This window comes from Xiphias gladius, chromosome 10, assembly GCF_016859285.1.
Source record: "Xiphias gladius isolate SHS-SW01 ecotype Sanya breed wild chromosome 10, ASM1685928v1, whole genome shotgun sequence".
NCBI classification, from domain to species: domain Eukaryota; kingdom Metazoa; phylum Chordata; class Actinopteri; order Istiophoriformes; family Xiphiidae; genus Xiphias; species Xiphias gladius.
Genome location: NC_053409.1, coordinates 17,175,024 through 17,194,576, shown reverse-complemented (window position 1 = coordinate 17,194,576; position 19,553 = coordinate 17,175,024). Strand labels below are relative to the sequence as shown.

The 19,553-nt window shown below is 40.8% G+C and overlaps 1 protein-coding gene across 1 annotated transcript in view; it reads right to left on the bottom strand.

Moving 5' to 3' along the window:
- Positions 1 to 3,663: 3,663 nt before the first annotated feature.
- The window catches only part of aqr (aquarius intron-binding spliceosomal factor), a 54,444-nt gene continuing 38,554 nt past the window's right edge, over positions 3,664 to 19,553 (bottom strand). The window contains exons 30-34 of the mRNA XM_040137409.1: positions 18,348 to 18,518; positions 11,925 to 12,010; positions 6,259 to 6,433; positions 4,788 to 4,898; positions 3,664 to 4,136 (exon numbers count right to left, since the gene is read on the bottom strand). Coding sequence (XP_039993343.1) covers positions 3,867 to 4,136; positions 4,788 to 4,898; positions 6,259 to 6,433; positions 11,925 to 12,010; positions 18,348 to 18,518 — 813 coding nt within the window. The 3' untranslated portion in view covers positions 3,664 to 3,866. The remainder of the gene's footprint in view (positions 4,137 to 4,787; positions 4,899 to 6,258; positions 6,434 to 11,924; positions 12,011 to 18,347; positions 18,519 to 19,553) is intronic.

Here is a 19,553-nt window from a genome sequence, read left to right as displayed (position 1 = left end):
ATAGGAATAAGCAGGCAAACTAAATTATTAAATAAAACTAAATTAAAGAAATTCATCTGTTCATCTCTGCAGCTCTCTGTATAAATCTCCATTTACCTTCACCTTAAAATTTCAAAACATGGATTTTCCGACAAATACTGTATAGAATAAATCAGTCAACAAACACAGAGGGCAAGTTCAAAGCAGTTTTAATCGCATTATAAGTTTCCATACAGTCATTTACAAGTCTAAGCATTTTCCATTGTTAAATTGCCATTTTCATTCTTATCTTCTCCATGCAGTGTCATCATGAATTAAACAGCAAACACAGACCATGAACACAAAGCCTATTTCCTTCCTGACAAACCCATACAAATTTGAAATCCATGGTTAATTACACGTTAAGAGAACGAGTGGAATCCATTTTCTAGACCTTCCGGACCTTTCTGTTAGATAAGTTGCAATGAAGTTTCTCTCTGTACTGAGTACCAATCATCTCAGGATGTCTCCACATAAAACAGACATGAATAGTTCTCCCCAAAATGAGGGCTTTTCTCTGTAGAAAAGCATCAACCTCGCCTGTGACCCCTGTGTTGTCTGCACCTGGTCACTCAGGACAGATCTCAACACAAAGGCTTGCTGTGCCTCATGTTATTGGCACAGGTTCGGCCCAGGTTGGCCCCCTCCAGGAGTAGATCAGAGAGTCGGTCCAGGCCGAGGCAGGTGGTGAGGGGGCTGATGAGGCCGTAGAGACCACCTAAGGTGATGCTGAGGGGCCAGCCAATGAACAGCAGAACCACCAGCCAGATGATGCACCAGAAGCATGACCCACAAGTGGCCATCCTGGTCTAGGAGAAAGAGAGGAAGTTGAGAGTTGGCGAATATTTCACTCAAAAATGAATATCAGTGTGACTTGCAAAGCCTAATGCTTCTGCTTGAGTTAAGCAGACGTACAGCTGATACTGAAAACGATCAGAGTTGGAATCTGGTTGGAGGTCCGGCAAAAGAGCACTTTTAATCATGACTGACAGTGTGTCAGTAACTGCAACAAGCATCAGTGTGTGTTTCTGCGAGTGCCTGTGCCTCTTTGGTGATGATGAGAGATTATCAGATTGAAACGTGCCCTGTTGATGATCTGGATGTACTTGTCAGGATTAGGCAGTGGCCTTGACAAAGCATGATAAGCTGGCAACCTCAAGCAGTGATCAACAGGTCGCCCACTTACACGGTTTTGAAGACCGGCGCTGGCACCTTAGTCACCCACTAATAGCAGATCAGCAGCGATCATGCATAACTTTGGTAATGAGCATTACTTTATCTGTCAGTGCTGATAGCAAACAGCGGCCACGAGTATGATGTGCTGCTATTTTGAGCAGTAAAAAATGGCTGTTGTATTATCTGTGATGAAAAACTGCTAATTTGAAATCCTATGTAATGTCTGAATCCTCCCTACCTGATGATTTATGCACAGTATAGTGGCAAACATACAGCATGTGGAGACTTTGAAGAAATTCAGTATTAAGCTGGTTACGATCCACCAGCAAAATCTGCCCTGGGGCCCAGCCTTGAAGTTGAGATTGTACAACCGATGGTTTTAGTGTGAAAATGTTGTGCTGTCAGACTGATTCCCTGAGCCTGTTTTAGCTTTAAGACACAATGAACAGATCCTTGGCCCCTCCAGGCACTACTGTCTTGACTCTATGCGTTTAATTTCCTGTTGTGACATTACTGTCCCGTAGGGCTGGGCAATAAATTACACATTCACGAGTTTGTCCCGTGGTGGATCCCGTGCTTTTTGGAAAGGCCCTCACATTAAAAAGAGAAAAAAAATGACGACCATGTCAGCCACTAAACGACAGTTATTTTAAGGGCAGAACATTACACAACCGAAACAACTGGACTCTTGACTAATGCTATTTCGTCAGACTTCACATGAAACACCTCTCTGCTTCCCTAACATTCTCCCTCTTGCACTTTGTATTTCTTTCTTTCATATCATTGAATTTATTTAGATCTTTTTAGTGACTAATAGCCAGTATTCATTTTTATAAGATAGCTTTGAAATGACAAAAACATTTGGAAAATATGTTATCTGCAGCACAAAAGACATTTTTATGTACTAATTAGTCAGCACCTAGAAAACAGTAACATACAATGCTCATGTACATTACAGTTATACAGTTATTCTGCATGCTGTTAGTCCCCGTGACACATCAGCCCATAGCAAAAGTTAGCAGTGACAGCTTTGCAAAGTAGCTATTAACCTAATGAATACCTGTTGTGTGAGTATAAAAGACATGTTCACCTTCAGTGGAGAAAGGGTTCTGGAGTGAGACAGCTCCTGATCTCCTTCTTGTTTGTCTCCCAGATCCTGTGTGAGACTTCCAGAGACGTTGTGCGTCGGCAGTAGCCACTTCCCACCAGTTAGCTCTAATTTACTACAATGAGGTACCAGTGGCAAGTGAATTCTTAAGAGGCCAGCGGGGAGAAAACAGAAACTTAACTGGAACTGGAAGGCAAAGCAGCGAGAGGATATTACACAATGCGGACATTCATATGACTCAAAGAAAGTAGGCTTGGTATCATTGGTTTTTAGAGACTTAATTTGATACTTATGATAGAAAACCATGTACATTTGTGTTATGGCTATGTATAAGTCTATTGTGGTAATGTTTATTCAAACAGTATAAATTCTGAAATATTTAAGCATCATGTGATACAGTAGAGTGGTCACAGTCTTATGGGCTCTATGCCAGAACTTTTGTTAGTAATTCATAGATGCAGCCTCAGCTGACAGAGATAATCTCCTTTATCTAACCTCTCATTCTAATCCTTTCCTCAGCCAACAGAGAGGCGTAGCCTACTATCCCCTAATACTCACATAAACCCCAACGTGGAGTTCTGTGCTCTCAGAAGGTAGAAAAATAGACATTGCATGGCTCCACACTTGACTAAATGTAGAAAATATGTCTCTCCACATCCATCAACACATGATTCTCCATCAGGTCTTTAGACTGGCCCAGGCAAGAGCAGCTGTGCAGCTGACCTGTTCCCTCAGCATGCCTGAGGTATGATGTAACAACCAACCTCTGGTGCATGATAATGAATGAATTTCCGGTCTGTGTTTTTGCCTGCAGGGCTGTGGACTGCGTTAACCTCTCCATTTTGAGTGGATTTATATTACATTTACATAGTCTAGTCCTGGTTGAGACTTAGCCTTCGATCGGCTTCTTGTGTTCTCAAATTTAGTCATCAAACCTCAACCCCGACACCGATCCAGCTCATATGAACTATTCTATAGAGCACCGTGCTGTTACTACTCCACTTAAAGTTATGAATGGCAGAGGATTTAAGGCTTGGTGGTTGAGTGACTGTGTACACCCAGAGGGCAAGTTGAAATCCTCCAGCATGCACACTGGCCCTTGGGTGAAGTGACTGACCTACAAATGCAGCTTAGTCGCAGCTTGTGTAGCTGGTATAGGCTGAGCCAATCAGATTTGAGTTGTGCTTAAAGCAGAGGAGGGAGACAGATGAATGGATGGAAGTATCATGACAGAGATTTGATGAGGCTTAAACATGCTGACTATACACTGTATTTGTCTGTCTGCATATAGACTAGAGTCTCTTAAGGAGTATTATATTCTCTGGTGGATGCACATATAGTAAAAAATGTCACAGACAATGTGGGTTTCAATTTTTAATATAAAAGTACTGATGGTTACAAAATCAAATGTTCTACAAAATGAAACATCATCATCAGGACCTCTTTTCACTAGAAAACAAATTCTGAATCACTGACTCCACACTAATCTTTTCTTAAGGGACAGTCCTTGGTCCCCTCAATAACTGAGGCCCCTAATTAGACAGCAGTCCCATCTGAAGATGCTCTATTGCTCTTGCTCCTCCCCGCTGTCCTCTCCATCGCTGTCACTGTCTCTTCCAGGATGCTCTGGCATCTTAGCATGGCCCACTGTATCTTGATTTTCTTCTTTCTCATGGGTGCCCTCAGAGTTTGGCTCTGAGCTTGCCTCTCCTTCTGGGGTCTCCTGCTCCATGGGGGTTTCTTCCTGCGGGTCCCCAGAGCTAGCTGGCACTTTCTCCATCACAGCATCTGTCTTGGTTTGTTGTGGAGGCAGAGCCAGTTTTTGCTGTTGCTGCTAAGAAGGAGAGAAACGAAAATATTCAAAATGTGGAATTAGGGTATTTCCACGTTTTTTTTTGTTAAATATAAATGAACAAAATATCAAATCTAGTTGCATTCTACTGGGATATATTCTATATTGAGGGCAATGTACTTTAGATCCCATCAAAGTAAATAGGTCTCTCCCCCCCTGTATCATGCAATAATCCTCTTTAAGTGAGCACAAAAAACAATATGTGACACTAAATATGAAGTTGAAAAATCACTCAAGCTCCACAGTTAATTCTCTTCTCCACATGCACAGGTCCAACAGTTCTCTTACATCTGACCCATTTTACTCCATTGTGTTTAAGTGTAAAGGTTAAAAAATACCAAGACAGAGACCAGGGAGAAACCATGAGCGCTTTTAAACCTACTTTTATGCTTAATGTAAGAAGAGTTATTGGAAGTTAAATACAGATGTTTGTTAGTGTGTTGATATAGTGTGTGTGTGTATACTCAACATAGTGAAAGGAACCAGTTTTAAATGGTCTCAGGTGTATCATCGAAGAGAAGCTGATATTTTCATGAGACAGCAAAAGTACTGCACTGCCAGTTGTTTTGAATGATACAGTAGTATATCCCATCTTTCCAACTCTCAATTATTGTATTTATTAAAGATTTTTACCTGTCTGTACTTCTGAGAGGTCTGGATCATGTGTATGTACATATTATACACCAGGTTGGCCATCTCTGGCATGTTCTTGATGATTTGGTCTGGCTGTCCCGAAGCATCTCTCTGAGGGGAACCAAAAAAAAAAAAAAATCAGTAAGAGAAAGTGTTTCACATCCATGATGGTATGTAAAAGGAACGATAACGAAGAATTCTATCCTTCTTGTTTGCAGTGATTCTTTTAGGAATTGTCTGGTAAACTATTGATCTGAGGCAAAATGTGCAGGGAAATTGCAATTCACCTGCCTGCCGCTACCTGCTTGTTATCTGAAAGCAAATTCCTCACATTCTGCCTCCAGCGATCACTGCTCACGTACTATCAAAAGGAGTCCAGGATGCAGAGTTTTGTAATTTGATCAAATCAGTATGCAGACAGAGTCTTACAGCCTAAACTGAGGAGATAGGCGAGCAGAATATTCAATCTGCTGGGCTGTTACCTTCTAAATACAGGGGTTATGCTCACAGAGGCCGTTGGACATTATGTCAAAGTGAACGCACTGACAGCTTCAGTAGTGTCGAACTTAACTGTGTGTGATTTTATTGCTGCAAAACTGTCAGTAAAAAACATCACTGTGTTAATGTGCTTCTCAATGACTGAGTGTAGTTAGACATCATGTTTTATAATCCTGCCAGTACTGTCTAGTAGTGCTGTTAATATGTATATATCCATATGGAGCATTAGGCAGCAGTGTTGTCATTTATTTTTGTAACTGCCTCTGAATCAGCAGTGTTAGGTAGCCTTTGACAGTTGTGGTCAAGTGTTGCCAGACAAAATTGCACTTTTAATCTGCATCTGCGTGTAAGCAGCAGGGGTAACTCACTCCATACAGACAGGCTAAGCAGGGGCCGCATGTGTGTGCCTAAAACAGCTGTCCCCCATGGGGATGAACACTCTAGAGTCAGAGGAAGTGTCACAGGCTATGGGGTATTTTAGACACCCTTGTTTCCACACACGCCAGTAAGTGAGACACAGTGACCAGACAACAGTCGTCTCATGATGGCCTGGCAGGATTTGGGAGAGTGGTTTTGACTTCTGACCTTCAGGGGTTAATTATAGCCAGGCCTGTGTTTCCAATGCTTGCAGAGGGCCCCTGCAGAATGCTTTTAACGGACCGGGGCCTGTGGGTAAATTTGCTGTAAGACTTGGGATCAGTGAGGACCAAGGGGAATGAAGATGCCATTCAGAATATAGAGGCAGGATTAGACAGAGTTAGGGGGCTGTAGCAGCAGTAATGTGGTGGGACACTGGAGATGGCAACAATTTTATGGAAAATAGCCAGTGGTGTGGCGCATGTAGGAAAGTAAGCTTGGTTTTTATCTACAAATCTGGAGCTTGAGAACCTCACAATCATCTATATTCAGTTGTAGAGTAGAAGATTACTGTGCTAAAAGAAACTGGCGTGTGCATGCATGTGTGTTCACGTACAGGCTGTTCCTGGTTGTAGTACTCATGCGGTCTGATATGCAGCTGCAGAGGTCTGGCAGTGAGCTGGTTGAAGGCAGGAGTCAGCTCAAAGCAGTTCTGGAACAGTGACACCCGGGCAAAGATGTACAGACCCAGTCTGGCTCTTGACATGGCCACCACCAGACGCCTCACATCCCTTTGGGAAAAAAAAAAGTTGAAAATTGGTTTGACATAAGGGGGAAAAAAATCCAAGAGAAGTGGGAGAGGTGGGGGAGGAACATGTGAAATTGTAAAAGGAGAAGAAATCATGTGTAGGGGCAAAACAAAAACTGAAGTAAAGGGATCAAAGTGGAAGGGTCAAGTAAAGATTATAAAGGAAGGAAAAAGGCAGTGTAGCGTAGGAAGAGAGAGGTTTAGTGAAGGAAAAGCAGCAAAAGGTGAGGGGGACAGTTACAGAAGGTTAGAGAGAAAAAAAGAAATGGGAGGCAAAGGGCAGGGATAAACAGCAGACAAAGAGAGGGAGAGGTGGGAGAGTACAGGAGTGGGCTGATAGGTTACTTTTTCTTGCCATCTAGTAGAATTAAGAGATTTAGAGACAGAGGAGTAATTTCTCAGAGAATGGAGGAATCTGCTTGGCTTGTTGTAATACCCAAAGTGGTTGTTTATGTGGCCTAGTGTAGAGGAATGCCAGTTAATGTCTATATATCCAAGTTAACAACTTGGAAAAATATACATGGCAAGCTCTGAATTTAAACACATGGTAAACTAAAAGTTAAGCACCAATCTGTTGTGTAAGAAAACTACGAAGAAGAAAACATACTACACTTCCACTTATTGTGCTATATTATTTTAAAGTTGTATACAGTACACATTCAGGTAGAGAGCCAGAAAGTCTTGGTCAGCTTCTAAACTCCACAAAATGTGCTGTTTCATAAAGTGAAAAAAAAAAAAAAAAAAAAAAAAAAAAAAAAGAGCGGGTACCTGTCAACCTTTTAGTATGTAATAAATCTTCATATTGTGTGTTTTAGGTGTTTGTATGGGCAAGCTAAAGGAGCTGTGCAAAATATGTCCATTTAGACTGCCTACAAATCCGACACTGTAAGACAAAAGCATCTTGGGTTATTGAGAACCACACAGAGCATGGGAGATGGCAGAGCATGTAAGGGGGAACAAGTCTTGGGTTTACCCAAGCAGCTCTGGTGGTATTAGAAACAGTCTTAGGTTTCAATGTAGAAGAATTTGGCACATGCTCACACTTGTACTGATGTACTTACAAATACACATTAAGACATACAGTATACACACTGAGATGCAGCCAAAAAAGTGGAATATGGAGTCCACCCTAGCACTTCATGAGATTAAGAGGATTAATGCTAGCAATATGCATGATGAGTTCCATAAATATGTGGAAGGGGAAAAAAGGCTTACGGAAACCATTGTGCAGTGTTTATGAGTGAATTAACGTGTGCAGCTTATAGATTCATGTGAAAGATTCACATTTGGAGAGAGAGAGACTGCATGGTAAAAAAATGAAACTTGAAAGCACAACATTTCCACAGAGACAAACTACAACAGCCTACAACCAATGAGCACAGAGCTCTAGAAGAGACAAACCAATCAGGAAGCACGATAGCCTGTGGACATGGCACAACTGAGAGACACCCACCTGGGCTGTGCTGTGACATGGCAGGGCAAAGTGTACGAGTACCGTTTGTGTGCGTTCTCACATGTGTGTGTGTGTATATGTCTGAGCGCGTCTGGATCTGTGCTTCCCTGTCAAAAAGTGTGCTCCTACATGTGAGTGTCCGTGTGTATATGAGCAGGAATGCTTCTCCTGTCAAAGCACGGGGTCAGCTCATCATATGGTCAGCTGTGTCCCCTGTGGTTGTCACGGCAGCAGATTGCCATGAGGAGAGATGCAGGGAGAGGGGAGAGTGCAGGAGGAGGAGGAGGAGGGTTGAGAGGTAAAAGTCAGTGGTATACCACAGTGATCCCAGTATGTGAAAAACACAATGGACAGCAAAAGAATTTCCCATGAATCACTGCTTTTCCAACCACTCAACCACCCATTCAGAAGTGTATGGACGACCAAGATATGAATGAATATTAAGTTAAAGCAAAACTATGAAAAACTGGATTAACAAACCATTTTCAGGTATTTTAATTGCTTTGTTATTTAAGGGGAAGCATTCTGATCTTACACATTTAAGTCCATTTACAGGTCTTGAGCAGTACTACTGTATATGTTTAAAAAAAAAAGTTGTATAAAGCCTTTTGTGGCTCCAGAGGTATCTGATAAATTGCCTCAAGTGATGTCACATGAGTCAGCCTTGATTGGTGCTGAAGACTACAATTTTGAAAATAATAATAAAAAAGAATCTGGGGTCGTGGAGTTAGAAAGAAGGGAAGTTGCCATACCTCTGTAGCCAGCTCCTCATATCTGCTTGAGGCTAGTGGCCACATTAGCTGCTACTAGCATAACACAACCAAATCTCTGACCAAACTGTTGGTGGTGGCGTTGCATTGTCGGTAATATAGGTGCCGGGTTTTTACAAGGAAGAAGACTGGGTGGAATAAAAAAAAAATGGTGGCTCTGGTTCTGCTGCACTGATTTGATTTGCACCAGTGTAACAGAAGTGCAGTGCTAAATCACTAGAGTGCTCTTATAGTCAAAACATTAGACTTAAAGTCCCTGAAAACTCTATAACATTCTCTATAACATTTTATATTAATGAATAAATAGGCAAAAATCTGAAGTTCAAGGAAAATACTGTATATGGTATTATGTAATTTAAGTTTATACTCAAAGTCAACTGATCAGCTTTGATGTCATCTTGCAGCATTTAGACATGGATAACAATATTAGTACCCCTTTTCTCTGAATTTTCTCTGAAATAAGTTGAAACTGACAAAAAGAACTAACATCCACTATTCCCTATTCCTAATTTGATAGAAGAGACCAATGCTTTTGATTTGCGATGTAACATAATATTTTCAATATTAAAACAAAATGGCATGGACAAAAATATTGGGACCCTTAACCTAATATTTTGTAGCACACCCTTTTGAGGAAATCACTATAATCAAGCATTTTTTGCAGATCTTGATGAGACTTCTGCACTTCTCAGCTTGTAGTTTTGGTCCACTCTTCTTGAACAAACTGCTCCAGTTCTCTCAGGTTTGATGGGTTACCTTCTCCAAACCTTCAGTATCAGCTCTTTCCACAGATGTACAATTGAATTTAGATCAGGACACATAGCAGGTCACTTCAGAACAGTCCGATGTTTTCTTCTCATGCATTCCTGGTTGCTTTTAGATGTATGTTGTGGGTGATTTTCCTTTTGGCGGATCCATGACCTGTGACTGAAACAGAGCTCTGACACTAGTCAGTATGTTTTGCTCCAGAATGCCTTGATAATCTTCTGATTCCCTTGTGCCCTGCACAGATTGAAGGCACCCTGGTCCAGTTCAGCAAAGGAGCCCAATAACAAGACGGAGCCGCCTCAATGTTTCACTATGGGGATGGTGTTCTTAAATGACTTACCATGATGTGACTTACAAAAAGGCTCTCATTTTGTTTGATCTGTCCAGGGGACATTCTCCCGGAAGCACTGTGGCTTGACAACATGAATTTTGTCAGGCTTTTTTATGTGTCTCTTTCAAAGTCGGGTCTTCCTGGGACTTCTTCCATGGAGACCACTTTCTTTTAGAAAGCAATGTATGGTGCAACCAGACACCGCTGTGCCTTGATCCTGGAGGTCGGCTTGTATCTGCATTTAAGTTTTCCTTGGCTCTTTTCCCACCATTTGAACTATCCCTGTATTCAATCTTAGGTCAAATTTCCTCTTGCGGCCAGGGGAGGTTGGTTACAGTCCCATCGACCTTAAACTTCTTACTATTATTAGCAACTGTGATCACAGGAACACCAAGCTGCTTGGAGATGGTCTTGTAGCCTTGTAGATGATTTCGATACTAATTGAAGACAACAGTCTGCTTGAAATATCACTACATTACGCCTTTTTTTTTTTTTTTTTTTTAAATCACCACTTCTAATGGATACCAATAATTTTTTCAGGCGATTTTTGATTTTTGTAAAATAAGCAAAAATTCAGCTCTTCTTACAGCTTCTTTATTTTATTCTGTGGCAAACCAAAGTCATTTGGGTATGCATGACAAAAGAGCTTTTAACATTCTAAACACTTTTCAGAAAGAACAGGGCATTGGTTCAATGAGGTGTAAGGGTACCAAAACTATTATCCACGTCTGTAATCAAACAACCACACAACTGTCATCAAATTTTGATTCATATATTCTCATCTGAAATAACCACAACTGTTCTAGCTTTGACACAATTTGTGTGTTCCTGTAGGAGCCCAGAATCACTGAGGATCACTCATAGTAAGTAGTTAGTTGAAAAACTAGGTTTTCCTATCCAGGAGAAGGGAAACTCCAGTACTATTTTATCTGCCTTCACTGAATAACTGCAACTGTAACACACAGGGATGCATTTGACAGCCAGCCCACATGATGCGGAGCTGAGAATGTGTACAAGGCAGGGTGTAATATCCAATGTAAGGCAAGATCAAAAGAATGATGCTGAGAGGAGAGCAGGTGCTGCTAGCAAGATATACCACTCTCTGTGGCCTGCTGCACTTCTCATTCCAAGCAACATGAATTCATTGCTTTATCTACAAGATGAGGAAAGAAAAAATAGAGTTTTTAAGTGTTTTCTCTGCCAACTAAAATTGACAATGCTCAAGGATGGGGTATAGAGGGGGGCATGTATTTAGCTACAAAAGGGATGAGTTATTATTCTCACCGGGGTTCCAATTTATAGACTGTCCAATGTGAGGACAAATGAACGCAGTGCAGCTGGGATAAAGCTGTGAGCAGTGCAATTCCAACAGCAGCTACTATTCATCACAGCCAGAGGCCAGCAGCACGCTTGAGTACTGTGGAAGAGTTCAGCCTAAATTGTCGGGTATTAAAACATGCAGCATATTAAGTATAAAGAGCTCCTCAGGATCTCATGGCAGCCGAGGAGTGAAAGGCCATTTCACTACAAATCAATTCAGGCAAATGAGGAAGGAGGCGGCAGTGACGACAAGAGGGAGCAGAGAGATAAGGAGACCGAGTTGAAGACTAAGAAGAGAGGCAAGCAAGGGAGTACAGTTAAGCAGAGAGAAATGGGATGTGGAATGAAAAGACATGAAATCTACCGCTGCAGTTTGGTTAACCATGATTCCTCTTAATCACTGTTTTATGGTTTGCCTTTGATCAGAACAGAGCTCTTTGTTCGATATTCTCAACCCAATCATCAGTGCACAATAGCTTCTTCTAACCAGTACAAAAGGTACAGTCAGCTCCACAGACATGCTCCTGTCCTGAAGCACCCTTTATAGTCCCTGCCTCAAATTAAGCTCATACATACTTCAAAACAGGCATAGTGTTATTGTTTTTGTCCTTTAGCAAACTGCATTCAGTAGTTACACATCACAAAGAGAGAACGCCTCCTGAGAACAGCTGTCTCAAGAGAGTTAAGTGCCTACATTTCTGCTGTGTTGTTTCCTTGGAGGATGTTCATCTTAGTTCTTAGAACACAATTATATTTGTAGTAAAATAGCTGCCTGAGGTGTCTATTTTGGGTCAGGTAAGATTTTCTGCTTGGCATGCATTGAAGTAATTACCTTAAGTGTCCCACGGCTTTGGTACGGACCAGTGAGAGGATGATGTAGTCATTCTGCTGACCCTGGAACCTGTCCACTGTTGTTACCTGCATGGACACAAACATATTCATTTTTGAACAAAAAACATACAAATACACTTAAATATCAAAGATATGCTAACTAAGCTATGGAAGCTGATGTATTTTGCAAAGTAAATGAGTGTTTGCATTTTAGGTAGGTGCAGGGATTTAGCTGAAATGTTTAGAAACATGAGCGAGACTGCTTTCCGTCTTAAATTATTTTTTTCTTTTCTTTTTTATTTATTCTTGAGGGGTGGAAGATGAGCGACGGTGCCTGTGTTTTCTTGTTATTGCTGTTATCGCTGTGGGCCACATGGGTAGCCAGCGGGGCTAATACGGCTTAGAGGGCATTTGCTGCTACTAGCCTCTTACCTGGGCCCATGAGACTCAGGACCAAGGTACTGGGGGCCACGCTGCTTGACTGGATCAGAGATCATTTCAGGGAGACAGAGAATGGAGGAGACTTGGCTCTCTGTGGGATTTCTTTTCCAAAGCAAAAGGAAGTTTGTGTCAGCCAATTTGCTTTCATATCCTGGTAATCCTGTCTTGCTGAGAGGTGTACTTATTCCTGTACGTGAAGAATGGGTGTGTTCTGAATTTGTCAGCGCTGTCACACCTTACATAAAAAGACAACATACTGCGCTTGCACTTGAAACTTGATACAAAGCCAGGGAAAACAATGAGATGCAACCCAGTTAAAACTGACCTCATAATACATATATGTAATACTAGCTCTTTATGCCATGGCATTGCTCCCGCAGCCTATATCATCAACACCTGTACAAAACCCATGGCAATGTTGAAGAGTGTGTTGATGGAAATAAAAAAAAACCCAAAACAAAACAGTTTTTCATTCTCAAATGCATATAGTATAGACTTTGAAGAAGTTGGAGGAGCTACTTTGATGCCACTGGTTCCAGAATTAAAATTCCCATTCATTTTTCTCACTGACAATATTATGCGATTCACATAACTCACTGTTGGAGCATTTCTACACTTTGGATTGGTATGAAACTCTCCCGGTTGAATAATCAGCACAAAGGCTTAACAAATATGTTAGAAAATATTTATTGAGTTAACTACAACCCCCAAGGTCCATTTCAGAAAGAAACATCTAATCACTGTGTTTACAATTCTATTACAAGATTTAAAAAAAATCTTCTCTATAGCAACAGCTGCTGAGGCTTAAGGGGACTCCAGTATTTAGAGCCATCTCCCATGTCAACACCATGAAAGGAAACCGTGATTTCTCAGAAATGTAGCTAAAATTATCAAAAATAATGGTCCTAGCATAAAGCTACGGGATCATTACATTATCAGGGAGAGTCCTGTGTTTCAATGTTAAGTAACACTGAAGATATCATTTCAAGAAAAGTATGAAATAGGAATACAAGTTAGGAGGATTGCTGTTAGCATTAACCTTCTTAAGGTAAGACTACAAGAAAATAGAGGTTATAAAAACGAAACAAGTCATAAATCCTTTGCTGTTGTACAGAAAATACTGCTGGGCGATTATATGGGCTGCATGCGGAGAAACCCAAAGCCCAGCAGAAAGAGGTTGGCTTTTCCTCTATAGATCTGTACTCTAGAGTGGATCAATAGGACATCAGCTAACATCAAGAAGCCACCCAGGATGGCAGCAACCAACCTGTGAACTACCCATGCTAAATAAATCATCCTGTGGTCATAGTTACCACCCTCTGGCTAATACAACTTTCAGTGATCCTAGAACTCCCTTTGAAGGTTTTTGCCAAACCCCTCAAAAACCCCTTCCGGGTAATAGGAATGTGTAAAAGAGGGGGGCTAATGAGGTAGTACACCAATATTTATTTAGGTCTCTCTGTTGTTATGTAGAACAGGTGTAGCACCAGAGACAACACTATGTCAGTTTTACAATAGCACGAGGCATCGAGTTCAAGTCAAATGTTTGATGTTCAAATCAAACAGCCGTGATATGCATGCAGGCCACACAATTGTGGCATACACAGACAACCTCCATGCAGACCCTTTTTGTTGAAGCAGGCTACAACTATGGAGTTAGGGGGCTATAACTCTATGGTTTTAACTGAAACAGTGCAACTTGTTTTGCAGAGAAGGGGTGCTTAAGAGATGGAGTTATTCTTAGCCCACACACTGACAACAAAGTGCAAATAGAGAATCTCCCCAAGGTGTAGCATTTTGCATGGTGTTTAGTTATTTATGAGGAATCTTCCAGGGAGTGAATTACAGAGGTCATGTCATTGTGGCACATGCATGTCTGCGGATACAAGGAAGCACACAGACACACACAGATTGTGCTGTGAGGCGCATAGCTGTGCACATAAAAACACATGAATAGGTTGTCGATAATAGAAGCTATTTGACTGAGAATTATTTTCCTGAAGACAATGACACAATGTCTCTCAGCTGATGGTCAACTGTGGATATCTCCTCTATCCTTCTTTGTTACTCATTCTATCCACCCTCCTATGTCTTATTCATGGCAATTATGCACTGGAATGTACACAAGTCAGAATGCCGGATTATTGCATATTTTACAACAGACTCTCAGGGATGACAGTGCAATGTCTTAATTCTTGCTGCTTGAATCCATGTGTCTCAGGATTTCATATCTCTCAAAAAAGGCATGCTGGGACATTTTAAGAAGACATGTCTCCCATCTATGTCAACGTGTGGTTGTAACAGATCCTAGTTCTACTCAGCCGAATTTGCATTTCTGCTCTCAGAAAATTAAGGAATTCCACAGTTTGTGTGTCTCTTTAATAGGCTACTTGGGGACAAACTTCAGACTCAAGACTAGTTACCTGGGGACAGCTTGTCCAACTGGGGATGAAAGCCGTGTCCCCAATTGGGAAAAAGCTGATTTTTGGGTCAGTGGTTAAAATGACGGCTAGGTTAAGGTTAAGGTTAGACAAGTAGTTGCTATTGGTATGGTTAGGGTAATGAATGCAAGTCTATGTAATGTCCCCAAAAGGTCAACATGTGTGTCTGTATGTGTTTGTGTGTGTGTGTGTGTGTGTGTGTGTGTGTGTGTGTGTGTGTGTGTGTGTGTGTGTAGCCATGTGATCCAGAAGGCGAACTTGAAGCTTAAACAGGCACACTTTTCCCTTTTAATTAATCTCTCCATGACTGTTGATGTGCATTCAAACTATCTAAAGACAGATTAACTTTATCACAATCACTCACAAGTCTGTCACTGTTTCATTGCCATGCCTTTTGTAAGGACTGGGCTGAAACTACAGTTGGAACGACAGATGTAATGACTAGGGTTTAAAATACAGCACCAAAAAAGGGAACTCAAATTGACTCCATAAAATTTACAGAGTAAACTAAAGAAACAAACATTGTAAAAAATAAATTAGTGCATAACTGCATGCATATGTATGCCATCTGCTGTGTTTTGGATTCAGTAGACAGCTTGGGCTAAGTGTATTTATTTCAGTTTGAGACTTTGACTGGTGCTAACTGGCCTTCCTCTCCTTTTCTGTCTAATTAAAGTCATGACAGTAGAGTGTGCTGGCTGTTGACATTTGCTTGGTTTTAGCCACTGTGACACATTGTCAGACACACTGTGGACCCACTGCTCAGCGTCATGACCTTTCAGCTGCTCAGCATTTTCCCACAAGAGCCCCTTTCTCTTTTTCATCTCTCTCTCTCTCTCTCTGGCTATCTTTCTTCTCAGCAAATCTAACAGCCTGTCACCCCTGTCACTTTATTACTGGGTATGCATACTGACTAAGGCTATGAGCAAACAGAATAACACTTTATGTCTTCACATTGCAGGACATTTAACATGACCAAGCACAATTTCTGGCTAGCTGTCAGAACAGGAAAGACACTTCAAGACAAATCAACAAGGTGGGGTTGCACAGTACAAAATACAGACACAACAACAGGGGATCAATAAACACTTCACCCTTGCAGATGGTAGAATGCACCACTAATTTAAACTACAAACTGTTATCACAAATGACTTAGAGGGATCCTTCTCCTATCTTCTTATTAGACAATTAATGAATAGCGACTAGCTGCAATTTTTGTTTGTACCGTCATACATTAAAAGATAAATCTGATTATGTTGATGTCTTATATCTTTATTATTTTCAATAAATCCCATGAAAAGACCAAAACCAATGATGAGTTGATCCCACTATGAAAGCCTGATACACCCCATTCCTCTGTGCCATAGAACTCCAATTGGTCCAAAAAAAAATAAAAAATTTAAAACACATCAGTGAGTCACACTGCTGCACTGGGTGACAGGTTCTTTCATTACTATGAACATGGGTACTGTAGTTTATTTTGAGTCTATCCAACATACAACATCATGCTGCCATAAATACTCAATATGGCACCAAATTTGTATCTATCCATGGCTGAAAATAGTCCTCCCAAAATGCACTATTGAATCATTTTAAGGTATGTCTGCTACAAACTGCAGTGCCAATAATGCTTTAGCAAATTATTTAGAATTAAAAAAAAAAAAAAAAAAAAATCAGATTATATATTTGCGACCCATTTTTAAAGATTTATGTCTTTAGTGGTAATGAATGGTCACAAAGTACTGAGAGACGGACTGCTGCATTGTTGGTTTTGGTCTTTTCATATTTGTTGACCATAAGAAAATTATAGAACATCAACATTAAATTTTCCATAAAATTCCCAAAACACAAAGAAACAGAATATTGACAGTTATAATGACATGTAATGCTATTTACAAGAAACAGTAACAATATGCAACATGTCTGAACAGGTCCCAATACTATTGGAGACATGCTGACCCTCTGTCACTAGACCACAATGACACTCCAGATGATGGGGGATATATTGTTTTCACTCCAATCTTGCAACTTTTATCTGGGAGCCTAAATAGTCTGTGACGTTGTTAAGTGTATGAAAGGCCCAATGAACGGAGACCACAGAAAGGTGAGAGAACGTGGGTAGGGAAAAAGAATGAAAAGAGAGGAAAGCATTACCTGAGGCTAGTGGGTACAAGCATTTAGCAGTACCAACAGAACAGGGATGGGAAACTGTGCCAGCGGGTTGCTGACTTAACACAGTGTAAAGGAAGGAAAGGAAGAGGAGAGACAAGAGGGGTTCAGGGGAAGAATGTGGGCTGGATAAAGACAACCGAACAGGGATCCTTCAGGGATGAACACAGCACAGTTTACACCCACTCTCTAAGTATCCACACTCATTTTAAATAATTTCCTCAAACACACGCACTCTTACACACTCCTCACTGAGCCTGATTTACAGAGGTATGCAGTTGGCTGGTATGTACACTGTTGCGGACAGATGGCACAGCAGTGTCCTGCTCTATTTGGGTCTTATGACCTGCAGCAGTCTTAATGGTCTCATGATTTGATGGAGCTGGACAATGAATGTCACGAAGAAAAAATACTTTTTTGCTTGCCTAAAACTGTGTAAAGCGAATCAAAAATCTCCATGAGCCACTTAATCTTCCACCCGGTAGGAATCATGTAGATCCACTAAAATACAAAAGTTACTGTATCTTACATTGCAAGAATAAAGACAGTTGGGAAAAATAATGATTAGAATGGTAAGCATCTACTTAAAATGCACACAGAAAGACAGAACTGTGTGTGTAGGCAGAAACAGCAAAAGCCCTGAGAGAATCTCACTGTAACAGATGATAAGGGGTTGCTGAATTGACAGCAGCTGACATCTGGAGGTGTGAAGAAACTGTGTTCACGTGCATGTCATGTGTGTTCGGTTTGTTCCTACTAAACTAGCCCGAGTCCTACACATATATATAAGGTGAAAACATGTCTGTTGGAACTGTGGATTCCTTCCTAACCGAAGAGAAAAACCGTGTCACCCTCAGGTGATAAAAGGAGCGTGTATTGTTCATACATGTGGAATCGGGTGTATTTCAGTGCCATACGAATTGTAAAATGTGTAAATGACTTATATGTGGCTTTGCAGGTGTATTAAAGGGCCTTTCCTTGTATAAAAAAAATAAATAAATAAAAAAAATCATAGAGAGTACAGAGATTACACAGAACAGGACTGAATACAGTACTTGCAGTGTACAATATTACTGCTAAAGAAAGCTGCGTAGTGATGTGACACTTGGTTGATATTACATTATTAACCAACTTACCGATTTGATTTAGATGTTTAGTCCCCTTACTGAACACTGCATAAATCAATTACCATGACCATCTTATGTCACAAGATGCTGCATATTAGCACATTTCAACTGGCAAACTCAGACCCATGCTTCCTTTAAAAAAAAAAAAAAAAAAAAAGAAAAGAAAAAAAGCTATAGCATTTCATAAGGAGATACTTGGTAGGATGTGTTGCATCTTACTTATTGCATTCAACTGTGTGTCCTTACCTTGTTAGGCTGTCCGAAGAAGGGATTGCCAGCACAGCGTTGGTTGATGACATCTCTGATCAGATGTTTCTGCCCATTGTAGGTGGTGAGGATGCTGATGCGGTCAGCGGGGTAGCCCAATAGACGCATGTACATGTACAAAGCCACAGAATACTCTGCTTCTGCCAGGTTCTTCACAGGAGAAGAGAGATAACAGAGAGAGGCTAAGATTAAAATTTGTTATATTTTAATTATGCAATATTGTTCGTAAGAAATTAGATAATGACAAAACTGATGTTTGGGAAACTGACCTCAAAAAACCATGTTGTCTATCAATATGGTTTTCTAGTAAGTCAAAGCACTAAGCTGAACTGCCCAAATATATGGGTCTCTCTTCTTATCAGCACATCGAGGGCTGTCTGCTGTGTTTGACACCTTGCTCTTCTCATTTCTCTTGTAACATCTTGCTCTAGCCCTTTCTCGCCTGTCAGGTGTTTAACTTTCCAGCCAGATAAAAGCCCACTCATTCATGCATGAGTAGTCATCTGATTTGGGCTGGAATTAATTGCCTCAGACAGAGCTCAACACCACCACAAGGCAGGCTGGGACAAAATGTCCCATTCTAGGATCCCCTACATAGAAAGGAGGAGGTTGAATGGCATATTTCTACTGTGGCTTTGATATTCAGTAAGTGGGAAATAGCTAAATGTGTTTTCAGAAGTGTGACAAAAGGCTGCATCATCAGAAGTTTCAGTACTCAGTCTGATGGTAGAATGTTATCATAACCGCATTTACATTTGAACTTGGAGAGCGAGATTTTCCAAAATAGCTGCTGGAGATTGTTTCCAGATTCTATACAAAAACAAGTGTTACAGGAGCAAGAGTACCTTAAAAATACATATATTCAAAACACAGACACACATGAAAACAACAACGTCCTGAACTTGTAAACTCAATTATTTATCTCTCATTTCCAATTCCACATCTCCAGGCCCTGGGACTACATCAGAAGAGCTTGTCCTCCAAATGTGACTAAATGTAGGGCCAATATTGCATTCATCATTTACCTACTTTACAATCATCAAATTCCTCAGCGTGTGCATGTGCATCCTGGCTCCAAGGCTATACTCTGCCCTTCAAATGTGACCCAAAAAAAAAGGCAACAGTATGCATTATTCATCCAGTTTCAATTAAGCCTGGACTGCAGCCTCACATCTTTGAAAATAA